The sequence below is a fragment of the Artibeus jamaicensis genome, unplaced genomic scaffold, assembly GCF_021234435.1.
Source record: "Artibeus jamaicensis isolate MK-2021 breed Jamaican fruit bat unplaced genomic scaffold, CSHL_Jam_final scaffold_666, whole genome shotgun sequence".
Taxonomy (NCBI): domain Eukaryota; kingdom Metazoa; phylum Chordata; class Mammalia; order Chiroptera; family Phyllostomidae; genus Artibeus; species Artibeus jamaicensis.
This window is the reverse complement of record NW_026522053.1, coordinates 1,876,729-1,892,327: the sequence shown is the minus strand read 5'-3', so window position 1 is coordinate 1,892,327 and position 15,599 is coordinate 1,876,729. Positions and strand designations below refer to the sequence as shown.

The window sequence follows — 15,599 nt, the reverse complement described above, 5'->3', positions numbered from 1 at the left end:
CACCTTGCACACCTCCTGGGTCTGCCCACTGCCACCCTGCGTACAGGGTCTGCCAGCCACTCCTTTTTTTTGCCGAGACCCCTTTCCACCTGGCTGTCCCACGCCACCCCTCCTACTGGTCTGAATGAATGTGTCTATTTTAACTCCTCGGTTGTCAGACTTCTATACAGTTCAATTTTCTGTCAGTTCTGATTGTTTTTTGGTTTCTAAATTTTTGCTGTCCCTATTTTGGTTGTGCTAGCAGGCACAGTGTGTCTACCTATGCTTCCATCTTGGCAGTAACTCGCCTCACATTTCTTAACAAGAACGGAGATTACTTTCTGTCAAAAAGCAACTTGACTTAAATTTTAAAATTAAGGTAGACATAGAGACAAAAATAAAACAACAGAACCAGAAACATACATTAAGAGAATGATACCCATGAATGAATATTCCATCTTATGGTCTTTAAGGATACATTGAGTTTTAACTTTAATAGGGATATGTAGGATTGTGCCTCACCCCTATCCTAGGAGTTCTAAAGGACAATATCAAGTGAAAGTAAGCTATGTTGTAATACTCATTTTTTAAAACATATGCAAACCTGAGATGATTTTAAGGCACCGAAAAGTTAAATCCAGTAGTATCTGGCGTAAGTCTCTTCATTCTGTCCCTCAGAGCAAGGTTTCTCAGCACAACCCTATTGGCCATTTTGAGCCAAAGAAGTCTTTGTTGTGGGACAATTCTGTGCACTTGTAGTATGTTTACAGCCTCCTTGGCCTCTACTCACTAGGTGTCAGTAGCATCTTCCCACTTATGACAATCAAAAATGTTTACAGACATTTATGAATGCCTCCTAGGGACAAACTGCTTTAGAGAGAAAGACGCAAGAAAGCAGAATTAGAGAGATAGCTTTTCTTTATACATTTTTGTTTCCCTAACTTAGGATCAGCCTCTGATGTGTTCTGAAATTAAACCAATTCCACAAAGTACAAGAGAATGTGCAATATATAAATATATCAAACCCTTGGGCACTTATTAATAGAGTAAGAAATGTTGAGAAACAATGATCAAATAACCAAATATGCTGATTTTTCAATGGTCACATACAACTAACAGCAGAAAGTAAAAATTAGTGGTATTAAAAAGCATATCAACACCTAATCTAATTTACACTTGTTATATTTTTGTCTAGATTTATCTTTATTTGACATAAGATACTAATACTTTCAAGAAGCAGAAAGACTCAGGTTAATGATAGCTCTGAGTCACAGGCCTGGAACACTATGTCACAACGTGAGCAGAAATAAAATTCATAAAATAGCATTTCATACAAAGTGATTAAGGTTTTGGATGTCCTGGTCTTGTGCTGAGAATTCTGAAGAATCGATGGGACTGTGCAGTTTATCTGACGGCCATACACAAGTGGTGCTCTTTGATGATTATAGAGTCCTTATTACTGATTCTTGATTATCTTCATAAAAATACCAGTGTGCATGCCTTTTAGACAAATTCCTAGCACAGGTTACTTACTTCCAGTGAATGCTATCCATCGAGCATATTTTGTAGCTTCTCTTCGCCAGTGGGAAGCCACCAGCAAACCACATGTGACAGTCAATGAAATGATTCCCATGATGATAAAAAACAGTGTGGTGACCCACTCTGGGGGAAGCCGAGGTGGGATGCATGTTCGGTCTCGTCCATGGATTGTTTGACACTGCTGCACAAGGCCCACAGTGAGTGCTCCTGGGGAGATGCAAAAGGTGAGAATGCTTTAGTGGGTTTGGCATATCCAGGGGATATTCCCCACCAATACCCCTTTAGTTCTTAAATCATATTTCTCTCTACATGGGTCATTCAAACACTTAATTTCCACTGAGTCCCCCTCTCCACCATTCTGCTATAACTCATAAGGTAGTAATACTTGGTGTAACATATGAAGTGAACTTAAAAACAAAAGATGGTTCATTTAATTATTCATTAAATAAATGCTTTTCTGAGTACTTGTGTCATGCACTCTTTGTAGGCTCCAGGAAAATAACACTAAATGAGCAATGAAGCTCCTGTTCTTACTAGCAAAAAGAACTGAAACTTTTATATTCCCAGAACAAAAGCTCATTGTGTATTATTTTATTTTGGCTGAGGACAAAACCACTTTTCAGAAAATTGAAGGCAAACTTAAAATATGTTTAAGCATACTATTCAAGTGAAATTAAATAATGAATTCAATACTAGAACCAATATATTTTATTAGAGTTAAAAGGTCTAAGATATTACAATATAAGTACTTTTCCATTATATTCAAGAAAATGTTGGGAAAACTAGTAAATTCACCCCATTTGGTAGTTCAACAATTTTTGTATAAGTGTTCACAATTGCCAAACCATTACTGGCATGCTTCAGCAAGAACGCATAAAGGCATTAGTGGCAGTTTTTAAACTGCCCCTTCTATGATTCATTATTACAAACATGTTCTCATGTAAAGTCAAAGGAACCCCGTTGTAAATATGAATTAACTTACAGAAACTTAGATAAGGAAGTGTAATTATTTTATCTTCTCCACTAAGAACAATTAAAATGTTACTTTTGAGTAAAAGCTAATTCTTTCCCCCTTTAAAGGGCAACTGTGAATGGGAAAATTCCTGTGAAACGTACAAGAAAAGACATTTCTGGTGCCACTGAAAACATAAGAGACTTATGTCTCTTTTTTGGATCTTCATTATTTTCTCAATGTGAACAACACAGCAATTGCCTCTAACAAGGGCCTTTGTAAGCAGGCCCTTACAAAGGGCTTTACGAGTTTTGTAAAACTCGTAAAGGCTTTCTGAGAGGTGGTCTTGAGGAGATGGCAAATGGGGGTGGGTATGTGCCTACAGATGTGGTATGGGAGTAGTGGGGCTGTAGGCAGGGGGCTTCTCTGCAACTTGCGTTTTGCCATTGATATAAAACAATGTTTTCAAAAAATATTAAGCACAAAAATCAGTTCTGCTCTCAAAACTTGAGTTGTACTACTTTATTCTTCTAATTAACTCCAACTCTTTCAGAAGAATGAAAGGAGATAACTCAAGTTGTACTTTTTTTCTCTTAAATCACCTAACAATTAGGTCCATCTTGTGCTGTCCAGAGGTTTAACAGCCTGACAGTTATGGGATCATCTCTGGCAGATGGAGGGGTGGAGGAGCAGAAAGTGACCAAACCTCCACATTAATGCCATACACCATCTCTCCTTCTAAATGCTGCTTAGACCTGAGTGACTTCATAGACCAAAGGGAAGTAAATCAGTTCAAACTTTTTAATAATCGCTAAGCTTTAAAGCATCATGGTAAGTGCCTGGAACCAGAAAAGAAAAAAGGACCGGGGGGGGGGGGGGTGAGCACAAGGGGGATGCAAAATTGTTATTACATAGAAACTAAAAATTTTCCTTAAAAAGAAAACTTGGGGGAAAGGGAGTATCTTATATGGTAAAGCATTTTACTGTAATTTTGGAAATAAAGAAGGCTTTCGCAGCAGTGCTCAAGAACTCCTAAGAGGAAACCACTCCTGACCATTTAGCAAAGACCTCTAACAAATGACCCTCTGTAGTCACTAACTACCAATTTACAAAGGCTCTGACTGCTTTAAGAGTAGACGACAGGCAACAAAAGACCCTCTGACGAAATGCAATGTTGTGAATTCTGATAATAGTTGCAATTTTCTTCACAACTTAAAATACAAAGAAAATATCATTGGTAACTCAAAACACTAGTGGACTTCAATTTACATTTGAGAATTATTTTTGCTGACAAATATTTAAAGTTGTAGTTAGTAAATTATAACTAAAATATCTCTCCTTCAAAATATTTCTGAGTATCTCTATGTTGCTTTTCTAACTTCCTGTTAGGGCTCAAATTTAACTTAATCTTCTGGGTCTATGGATTGTGAAGCTTTTTACAATCCATAAAAGACGCAGTAGGGCTGCGTCTTCCTCCTCTCCTAATGGCATACTACACCACGTGAATACAAAAAGAACAAGTCTGAAAAACAAAAATTAGAGCTATGCCTTCTACAAACCAAGCGGAAATAACCTGACAGATGGTCAGCTTTATAAAAAGAGTTATACTGCTCTAGTCCTTATTACCAAAAGTCAAGACCAAATACTCAGCAGCTACATTCTGGGAGAAAAGGAAGCTAATGCTAACAAACAACCAGAAGGTACACTGTATATAAGAAAATCAACTTACAAATATTTTTTTAGTGTTTTTCATGTGCTCAAGATTGTTGTAGTGGTCAGGTATTTCAAAACTAATACTGTCATAATTTCACCAAAAATAGACTTTCTTTAAATATTATATAAGGGCTATTATAAACAGTGGTTGGCCCATATTATTGCTAAGACTCATTTTCTTGAGTAAGACTCTAGGTCAACATAATTTATATCATACTCTCATATTTTCTATAAGCTATCTGGGGAATGGGATCTGCAAAGGCAATTGTGCTGCTATCAAATCTTCTAAATTCCTGTCCTGTTAGTACCCAAACTTTCACCAGCTCTTTAAATTTCATCCTTTACTTCAAAGAATTATCTGCTGCTTGTAGCTTCAAATCGATACCTTAAAATGATTTTTTTACATCCTCCAAATTCTCTGAACACATTCAGTTTGTATCACACAACTGTGCACTTGAATTTAAAATAGCTTCTTTTTGCCTCCAAAACAGAAAATGAGCTTTTCAGGAGGGGACTGAACTTTCTACTTCACTGGAAACCCCCAGAAAGGCCTGCAGCAATGGGTGCAAAGCAGGAACTAATAAGCATTTGGTGAACCTAGACAAGAAACAAGCTAAATTTAAAACCACACTGTATTAACTACTCCTCTAAACTGTCTTAGTGTGATTTCCTGAGGCACACTAATTTTTGTTTTACCCAACAAGTCTTTTGCTTCTTGAAGAGCCAGTAATTCCATTCCCCAAACAACCAATCCAACCAAATAAGACTTGCACATAATAGAAAAAGGAAACCAAACTAGGAACTGTAGCATCCCTCTTGTGTCTCAGTAGCTCACCTGTGTATTACAACACTCAACAGGTAGTCATAATGAGTCTTACCCTGTTATGTGGAGTATCTTAATTAAAGAGGCTTTCTGACAGTCATCTTCTATAGATCCAGACACTGTTGAAATGATTTAGCATGGTCAGTCTAAGCAAGTCTCTTGTCACAATGAGGATGATTATAGGGCATGTATGTCACCACTACATATAAAAGTCATGTCACAGGAAATCTAAAACACAGGGATTGTAAAGCAGAGAGGCACACCCACCCACCAGAGTGTGTCAGAGATCATGTGTAGTAAGTGCTTGAGAGCCTGGCCATACAGCACAACAGGATGACATGGTTTCTGATGAGCTGTCAATTTTTAATAGTATTGAGGATACCTTGTACATGAGAATTCATTTTTTTCCTGCTGTTTTCAAGATTTTCTTTATGTCTTTGACTTTGGACTATGTGACTATGACATGTCTAGGTGTGGATTACTTTAAGTCTATCCTACTTAGAATTTATCGAGATTTTTCAATGTGCAAATTAAATTAAAGTTTTCATCAAACTTGGAGAGATTTGGGGCATTATTTAAATATTATTTCTGTCCCTTTCTCTCTTTTCTCCTTCTGGAACTCCCATCATGTGTATGCTGGAATACCTGATAACATTTCCTTGGTCTCTCACACTGTTTGTTTTTAAATTTCCTTCTGCTCTTCAGATTAGATAATTTCGATGGACCTGTATTCAAGTTTGCTGGTTCCTTCTTTTGCCAATTTCCACTGTACTTTTCAACTCCAGAATTCCTATTTTCTTTTTATAATTACATATGGTTGTCTTTATTTTGGGGGTAAACATATTTCTCACAGCTGACTTCAACTCTGTGCCTAGCAGGCCCAATGTCTGGATTTCCTCACAGGCAGCTTCTACTGACTGCTTTTACTTTTCTGTGTGTTATCAGCCATACTTCCATGTTTCTCTATGTGCCTTGAAATTTTTAGTTGATAATTGGAAATTTGAAATAATATAATGCAACACCATTGACATCATATTCCTCCCTTCCCAGGATTTATTGTTGTTACTGTTTACTGAATTTTTTAGAATAGTTCTGTAAAGTTGTATGCATTGATATGTGTAGCCTCTGAAGTCTCTGTTCCATTAAGTTAATGGCTGGAATAAGATTTCTTTGAATGCTTTGAATCAATATGTCCCTCAGCCTGTGCTGTGATTGCTTACGTGGTACATTTTCAATGGCCCAGCAGGCAATTTACAACTCTGCCTTAGCACTCACTTCCTGCTTTTTCAGAGCCACAAGACCAGCTAGAAGTAAGAGAGGAGGGCCTTCACAGATCTTTCCTGTTGATCTGACCATTTTTACTAGTGTTTCTATTGCATTTATGGAGGAGCAGATTTTCAGAAGTCCCTGCTCCACTATCCCAGAAGTTAAACCCATCAGGTCACAGTTTAATCTCATTTTGTCCACACTTGGGCAAGTAACTTAGTTTTTCCAAGCCTGCTTCAGCAGAAAACAATGACTGGCTATTTATCTTATCACTCTGTGAGAATGAAATATGATAGTAAGATAATACTTGTAAAGCAACTGGAACTGTAAGCACTGAATAACTATTACATGTATTGAGGAAAGGAAAAGATATATTTTTGTTTTAGTTAAAAAATGCATACATATGCCCAGTATGGAAGTAAACACAATAATTTAATACAATAGTTTACTTATGAAATTCACATTCCAAAATACAAAGGGGCACATTTGATGGCTGCTAAGGCTGTTAATCATAACAAATAATCAGGACATTAATCCCCTGCCCAACTGCTTCAGTATATCATTCAGATTGAACACCAATCACAAGGCAAGTACATGCTTGCTGAAATAAAAGTTTTGGGAACAGATTTTATAGGAAAAGCAATGTGGAAAACATTGAGATTGCAAGTGCTTTGCTAATAGAATGAAATCACAAAATGCTTTGTTAGATAGTAAATAACAATTATGATTAGGCTTCTCTTTGTTTATTTATATTTTTTCAATTACAGTTTCAACACTATTTAGTATTAGCTTCAGATGCACACAAAACAGCCAGAAAACTGTGTATCCTACAGAGTGGTCCATTGACTGCCTCAAGTACCCACCTAGCCCCATACAGTCTTTTTTCAGTTTGATTTTCTTTTCCCCTAAGCCTGGCTGTTTTACTCCTATTTCAAATACAACTACTACTAGCTGTAAGTAGGACTGTAGTTCAGAGGTCATATCTCATTTTACTATTGATAAATTATATCCAACCCTGCTCCCCTGTATTACACTTTATTATATTAGCCTTTACTCCACAGAGTTGGCCTCGGGATCTAACCCTATAAAGACATAAAACATAAACAAACAGTAAATCTTTATTTTAAAATCTACTCTATTGACAAGTATAATATGGTATGAGAATCTGTCCTATCACTCTCCCAATCACTAAAGCTCTTAGTCTACAATGCACAAGGAAGTCATTAAGGAAAAGCCTACCACAACTTTTATACTGTACACATAAAGTATGAAAAATATGTGGAAGGATATTTGTCATATTGTTAAGAGTGGGCTATTCTGCTTCAGTAGGATTGCGGGGGGGGGGGGGCAAGGACACTCATACTCTTTCCTCTGTATTATCTAAGTGTAGGTAAATTCATACAATTTTGTCCTTTATTTTTAAATGTTTAGAGTATCTGCCCTGGCTGGTGTAGCTCAGTGGATTGAGCACAGGCCTGTGAAGCAAAGGGTTGGCAGCTCGATTCACAGTCAGGGCACATGCCTGGATTGCAGGCCCAGTCCCCAGTGGGGGACATATGGGAGGCAACCACACATTGACATTTCTCTCCCACTCTTTCTCCTTCCCTTCCCCTCTCTCTAAAAATAAATAAATAAAATATTTAAAAAAATGTTTAGAGTATCACACATTAAATTTAAATAAAATGTACTAACCACATTTATATTACTGTGAAATCCTTCCACCATGCATGAATTTAACTGCATACTACTATCTAAAAGGAACTAGGACTTCCGCCAAGATGGAGGCGTAGGTGGAAGCACTGCACCTTCCCACACAACCAAGTGTAAAAACAACAAAGTTTTAGCAACAAAAATGCAGGCAAACCACAGAAAATTGAACTACACGGAAGTCTGACAAAAACGAACCCTTCAGCCAAACTGGTAAGAGGGGCAGAGCCAGCAGCAGAGAGGGGTCGGGCAGGAAAGATCCACCGGACTGACCCGGGCGTGCTACCCAGGCGCGCCAGCAGCCGTGGGTAGATCCCAGGTGTGGAGAAGCTGGTGAACCCACTGAGGGTGCAAGGCGGCAGACCCACTGAGGGCGGACTGTGGTCACACATTTGCGCGCAGATAAACCGAATAAGGAGCCAGCGGTGATGAAATGGACCACGCAGGCCCCAGGGCGGAAAGCAGCAGAGAGAACTGCCACTATCCCTCTCTGATCCTGCCCCCACATACAGCATCACAAAACAGCAACCTGGGTGGCCCCGCCCTGGTGAACACCTAAGGCTCCGCTCCTCATACGTAACAGGCACGAACAGATCAAAACATGGCTCAAGAACAACTCGAAGCCCCAGAGCCCATAAATCTAAGCGAGGAAGAAATAGCCAAACTTTCAGATGCACAGTTCAAAACACTGGTGATCAGGATCCTCACAGAACTGGTTGATTATAGCCACAAATTAGAGGAACATATGAAGGCTAAATTAATTGAAATGAATGGAAATGCACAGGACACCAATAGCAATGGAAAGGAAACTGGGTCTCAAATCAAAAGAGTGGACAAGAAAGAGGAAAAAAATGACCAAACAGAAAAGGATGACAAAACAAGAATTCAAAAAAAATGAGGAGAGGCTTAGGAACCTCCAGGGCATCTTTAAACGTTCTAACATCCAAATTATAGTGGTACCAGAAGGAGGAGAGGAACAGCCACAAGTGGAAAACTTATTTGAACAAATAATAAAGGAGAATTTCCCCAATTTGGCAAAGGAAATAGACTTCCAGGAAATCCAGGAAGCTCAGAGAGTCCCAAAGAAGTTGGACCCAAGAAGGAACACACCAAGGCACATCATCATTACATTAGCCAAGATTAAAATGAAGGAAAGAATTCTAGAAGCAGCAAGAGACAAGGGGACAGTCACCTACAAAGGAGTTCCCATCAGACTGTCAGTGGATTTCTCAAAAGAGACCTTACAGGCAAGAAGGGGCTGGAAAGAAGTATTCCAAGTCATGAAATCCAAAGACCTACATCCAAGACTGCTCTATCCAGCAAAGCTTTCATTTAGAATGGAAGGACAGATAAAGTGCTTCTCAGATAACATCAAATTCAAGAAGTTCATCATCACCAAGCCCTTATTATATGAAATGTTAAAGGGACTTACCTAATAAAAAGAAGATAAAAAAGATGAACAGTGAAAGGACAGCAAACTCAGTTATTAAGAACCACACCTAAAACAAAAACAAACTAAGAGGACAGCTAGATCAGGAGCAGAGCCACAGAAATGAAGATCACATGGAGGGTTAGCAACAGGGGAGTGGGAGAAGGAGAAGGGGGGAGAAGGTACAGAAAATAAGTAGCATAGACAGTAGGTAGAAAATAGATAGGGGGGGAGGGCAAGAATAGTATGGGAAATATAGAATCTAAAGAACTTGAGACACATGGTCATAAACTAAAGGGGGGAATGGTGGAGGAGAGGTGTGCAAGGTGGAGGGGAATGAAGGGGGGAAATAGAACTGTAATGGCATAATGAATAAAATATATTAAAAAAGAAAAACCCTAAAAAAATAAAAATAAAAATAAAAGGAACTAGACAATGCCAAAGAAATTACAGTAAACTAAAGTAAATTAGAGAACTAATGTGGAATTTAAATTACTGTCTACATTTTCTTTCTTTTTTTAAAGATTTATTTTGCGAGAGGGGGGAAGAGAAGGAAAAAGGAGAGAAACACGGATGTATGAAACATGTATGAAACATCAATAGGTTGCCTCTCACACACTCCCAGCCGGGGATGTGGTCTGCAATCCAGACATGTGTCCTGACTGGGAATCAAACCAGCAACCCTTCAGCCCACAGGATGATACCCAACCCACTTAGCCACACTGGTTAGAGCAACTATGTCTACATTTTCTATTCCATTTAAATTAGTTTCTCATAAGAAATCCTGCAGAGAAACTCAGTAGATCATACTGGAATACTTACTATTTTTTCCCTAACTGATTTGACAGAAGAAAGCCAAAACAAGCTTAACACTTATTTTACTTAAATGAATAGTTCCCATCTTGATATGTAGAAGCGGCTTAAGGTGGGTGATACTAGTGAAGAGAATATATCATACAAATTTGGTAGGTCAAATTGTTTCTGTGTACAGAAAAGCACTATGGAATTATGGGCAAAAGTATTTGAACGAAAATGCTGAACATCAACTCCATAGCTTTCAACCAGATTCACCTATGGCAGGGGTGTCAAACTCATTTTCACCAGGGCCACATTGGCCTCACATTTGCCTTCAAAGGGCTGAATGTAATTTTAGGACTGTGCAAATGTAACTACTCCATGACAATTAAGTGTAAGCTCAGTGCTGCTCCTGGGTGATGAACCAGATAAAACAAGGTGGAGGGCCAGATTCAGCCCACTGACCTTGGCAATGATCAAGAAACACGCAGGACAGCAGACAAGAATGGTTCTCAATCATGTAAAACTCCTATCGAAAAGCAGTCCTAAAGTTAGGGCATTTAGAGACAGAAGTGATCTCAAGGATCTGTCCTAATCTCCAAGATTAGGGATGGGAGAATACTGAGACCAAGAAAGGGTACATGATAAATCAAGAATACAAAGAAACTAACAGTGCTGGGACCAAAACTCAGATTTTCAATGAATCAGTCCTAAACTATTGCTACCACATACACTGACTTCCTGAACACCATTTACTGCGTAAGGACAATGATTAGTATCTCTAAATATACCTTTGGGAGCATTCAGATTTACTTCATAGCATACTTAATTACAACTTCCAAAGCACAGGTCAGTAAGACTAAGAAGAACTTTCATGGGAGGTCAAAACATATATAAAGACTCCTGGGTGATGTAGCTCAGTTAGTAGGGCATCATTCTACAAAGAGAAGGGTTGTGAATTCAATTCTTGGTCTGGGCGCATGCCTGGGTTCTGGGTTTGGTCTTGATTGGACGGCATGCAAGGGGAAGCTAATCAATGTATCTTTCCCTCTCTTTTTCCCTTCCTTCCCCTCACTAAATCAATAAAAGAAATAAACTTATTTAATTTTCTTAAAATATATTTTATTATGCTATTAGAGTTGGTCCCATTTTTCTCCCTTTCAACTCTGCATACCCTCTCCCACCCACATCTTCCCCTGCCTTTAGTTCATGTCCATGTGTCATACAAATAAGTTCTTTGGTTTCTGCCTTTCCCATACTATTCTTACCCTCTCCCTGTCTATCTTCTACCTACCATCTATGCTACTTATTCTCTGTACCTTTCTCCCATCTCTCCCCCTCCCATTCCCCTGCTGATAACCCTCCATGTGTGATCCCATTTCTGTGGTTCTGTTCCTGTTCTAGTTGTATGCTTAGTTTGTTTTTGTTCGACGTGTGGTTATTAATAACTGTGAGTTTGCTGTGGTTCTACTGTTCATACTTTTTATCTTCTTTTTCTTAGATAAATCCCTTTAACATTTCATATAATAAGGGGCTTAGAGATGATGAACTCCTTTAACCTGACCTTATCTGAGAAGCACTTTATCTGCCCTTCCATTCTAAATGAAAGCTTTGCTGGATAGATCAATCTTGGATGCAGGTCTTTGGATTTCATGACTTGGAATACTCCTTTCCAGCCCCTTCTTGCCTGTAAGGTCTCTTGAGAAATCAGCTGACAGTCTGATGGGAACTCCTTTGTAGGTGACTGTCCCTTTATCTCTTGCTACTTCTAGGATGCTCTCCTTCATTTTAATCTTGGGTAATGTAATGATGATGTGCCTTGGTGTGTTCCTTCTTGGGTCCAACTTCTTTGGGACTGTCTGAGCTTCCTGGGTTTCCTGGAAGTCTATTTCCTTTGCCAGATTGGGGAAGTTCTCCTTTATTAACTTGTTCAAATAACTTTTTCACTTGTTGCTCTTACTCTTCCCCTTCTGATTCAGATTAATCTTCCTCCTATGATTAAGATGTTGAAACGTTTAAAGATGTCCTGGAGGCTCCTAAGCCTCTCCTCATTTTTTTGAATTCTTGTTTCTTCATTCTTTTCTGTTTAGTTGTTTCTTTCTTCCTTGTGGTCCATTCCATTGATTTGAGTCCCAGTTTTCTTCCCATCACTATTGGTTCCCTGTGCATTTTCCTTCATTTCACTTAGCATAGCCTTCATTTTTCCATCTAATTTGTGACCAGATTCAACCAATTCTGTGAGCATCCTGATCACCAGTGTTTTGAATTGTGCATCTGATAGGCTGGCCATCTCTTCGTCGTTTAGCTGTATTTTTTCTGCAGCTTTGATCTGTTCTTTCATTTGAGCCTTTTTTTGTGTTTTGTTTTCTTGACTCATCTGTTACATCTGAGGGGTGTAGCCTTAAGTATTCAAGGTGGGGCAGGGAGAAGGTAGCTCATGTTGCTGGGTTGTGACATTGTATGTGGAGGAGGGGTCCAAAAGGAACAATGGCACTTGCTCCTTTCTCTGCCAGATTTCCGTCATTTCCGGCACTTCCCACAAGCAAATTGGGCCCTTCTGGTGCTGATTCCCAGGCAGGTGGGTTTGTGCACGTTCTAGGATTCTGCAGGTCTCACTAATAAACTTTCCTGTGAGGCTGGAGTTTCTCCTGGCATCTGAAGCCCCACAGGTGTTTTCAATCAGTGATTTGAGGCTTTATCTCTCTGTGCTGGGGTCCTGAGTTTTGCTGTCTGTCCCACTCCCCAGTTTCGCCTGGTTTATCTACATGCAAATGTGGGACTGCCTGATGTACCAGCCACCTTGTGTGCTGCACCTCGTTCCACAATCCGCCACCTCATTGGCTCTTCACCGCTTTGCTGTGAGTCTTCTCCACACCAGCTACCTGTCTCTGCCCTTCCTACTGATCTGGATGAATGTGTCTTTTTTAACTCCTTGTGGTTGTTGCACTTCCACACAGTTCAATTTTTTGTCAGTTCTGGTTGGGGGTTTTTTGGTTGGTTATTTATTTGTTTGTTTGTTTGTTTGTTTATTTATGAGGTTGATCATTTATTTATTTTTAGAGAGAGGGGAAGGGAAGGAGAAAGAGAGGAAGAGAAACATCAGTGTATGGATGCTCCTCACACACTCCTCACTGGGGGACCTGGCCTGCAACCCAGGCATGTGCCCTGACTGGGAATTGAACTGGAGACCCTTTGATTTGTAGGCCAGTACTCAATCCACTGAGCCACGTCGGTCAGAGCTGTTTTTTGTTTTTAAATTGTTGTTGTCCTCCTTTTGGTTGTGCAAGGAGGCACAGTAAGTCTACCTATGCCTCCACCTTGACCAAAAGGAAAAGGAAAAAATTTAAATACGGGGTTTATCTGGAAAAAGTCCAACCATTGTTAATATAATGAGAACCGTTTGAGTGACATCGATGTAACCTGGCAGCCAGGAGAGTGAACTGGAATGTACATGTTTCAAATGACGACTTCACTATACTAGTCAGTGCCAGTGGTAAATGCCATTGAGTGACCATGTGTAACATATGGCTGTCACATACAAAATGACTGAGTGAATACAGCAACAAATCTTCATCAAATTTTGTGTTAAGCTTAAACATTCCTTTGCGAAAACTATTCAGATCATTCAGAAGGCCACAACTATAGGCAACTGATGATTAGCAGCTTCGTCACAACATCCCTCATGCATCACTCGTCTCATGCAGAGTTTTTTGGCAAAACATCAAGTCATCCAGATGACGGAGCCCCCCTACAGCACAGATTTAGTGCCCTGCAATGTCTGGTTTTTCCCAAAACTAAAATCACCTTTGAAAGGGAAGAGGTTTCTGACAATCGATGAGGTTCAGGAAAATATGACAGGGCAATTGGGAGAACTGAGTGAGGTCCCAAGCTGCCTACTTTGAAGGAGACTGAGGCGTTATTGTACTATGTACAATGTTTCTTGTATCTTCAATAAATGTCTCTATTTTTCATATTACGTGGCTGGCCAGATCTTGCGTGCATACACACAAAGAGGGAGACTACAGGGGGGAAAGCAGTGGGTGGAGGTGGAAGAATATAAAGGAGGATAAATGGTAATGGAAAGTAACACAACAAAAAAAATTAAAATTAAAAAAGTAAATTGACTATTAAAAAAAAGAGAGAGACCATGTCTTTGGGTTTCTCTTGTCAGTTCATAGAAGTGACTCCTCTTGGTTTCACAGTCTAAAATATAGCCTCCTCTGTCACCACTCTTTCTCATAAATGTTCAAGAAATAACCCATTTCCAGATCACCCTCCTTAAAGAAATATCTCAATTTCGTTGTCTCAACAAAATGACTCTCTACATTGAGATCTTATTCGATATCCAAGGAATCTTGGTTGTTTATGGTCTACTCTCAAACACAACAAGCACTCACATTTGTCTTATTTGCATAGTCCAGAAAATGTGCACCATCACCTTCTCACAAAAGAAATGTGTAGGGTAAGTCACAATAAATAAACAATTCTCCTGAGGGTATAGCAAAGTTTCCACTGTATGACAGGCCCTTCAAGTCTGTCAAAATAACATGTTTTTTAACTACTTGATATCTCAATAGTAAATAATTATAAATTAATTTTCTAATAAAATTTATCCCCTTAATTTATACAAGTATAGTAATTCTCTAATAATCAAATTCTAAACTATTTAGTCACATGCCCATTGACCTAACTGGGAGACAACATATCATAGTGGTTAGAACTCAGGCTCTGAATTGAGATTCAGAATCCAGGTCCACCACTTACTAGCAGTGAATTTTTTAGGCAAATTATTTAACCTCTGCGTGCCTCAGTTCCCTCAATTATAAATGAAGATAACAACAAAATGACCTCATAGTGTTGTGTGGATTAAGAATGTGGCCCTGGACTTCCGCCAAGATGGAGGCATAGGTGGATGTGCCGTGCCTTCTCACACAACCAAGTTTAGAGACAATTAAATATTAGCAACAGAAAACACAGCCAGAACACAGAAAACTGAACTTTTCGGAAGTCTGTTAACAACAAATTCTTCAGCCTGACCGGTAAGGGGCGAAACCAGCGGCTGGTGAAGCGGGATTGCACAGGTCTCGGTCAGCCAGACTCAGGCGCGGGTTGGACCTAGTGCAGGTGCAGGGTTGGACCTAGTGAGCGACCGCGGAGGAGACAGCAGGGGAGTGGTACTGCGTGTTGACTGTGGTCGCGCATTTGTGCGCGGGCGGACAGGCGAGGGAGTGGGCGGTTGAACCAGGGCCGGCGGGTCCCCTCGGCAAGCGGCAGTCGAGGGCGCCGCCATTTCCCCGCTCTGACCACACCCCCACATACAGCGTCACAACCCAGCGACCTGGGAGTCCAAGCCACCGCTTCTCACACTTAAAGGGCCAGAACAGACCAAAAATGTC

At 39.7% G+C, this 15,599-nt stretch overlaps 1 protein-coding gene across 1 annotated transcript in view; it reads right to left on the bottom strand.

Moving 5' to 3' along the window:
• Nucleotides 1-15,599, bottom strand: part of MOSMO (modulator of smoothened) — a 90,863-nt gene that overhangs the window by 10,181 nt on the left and 65,083 nt on the right. The window contains exon 2 of the mRNA XM_037156308.2: nucleotides 1,513-1,725. Coding sequence (XP_037012203.1) covers nucleotides 1,513-1,725 — 213 coding nt within the window. The remainder of the gene's footprint in view (nucleotides 1-1,512; nucleotides 1,726-15,599) is intronic.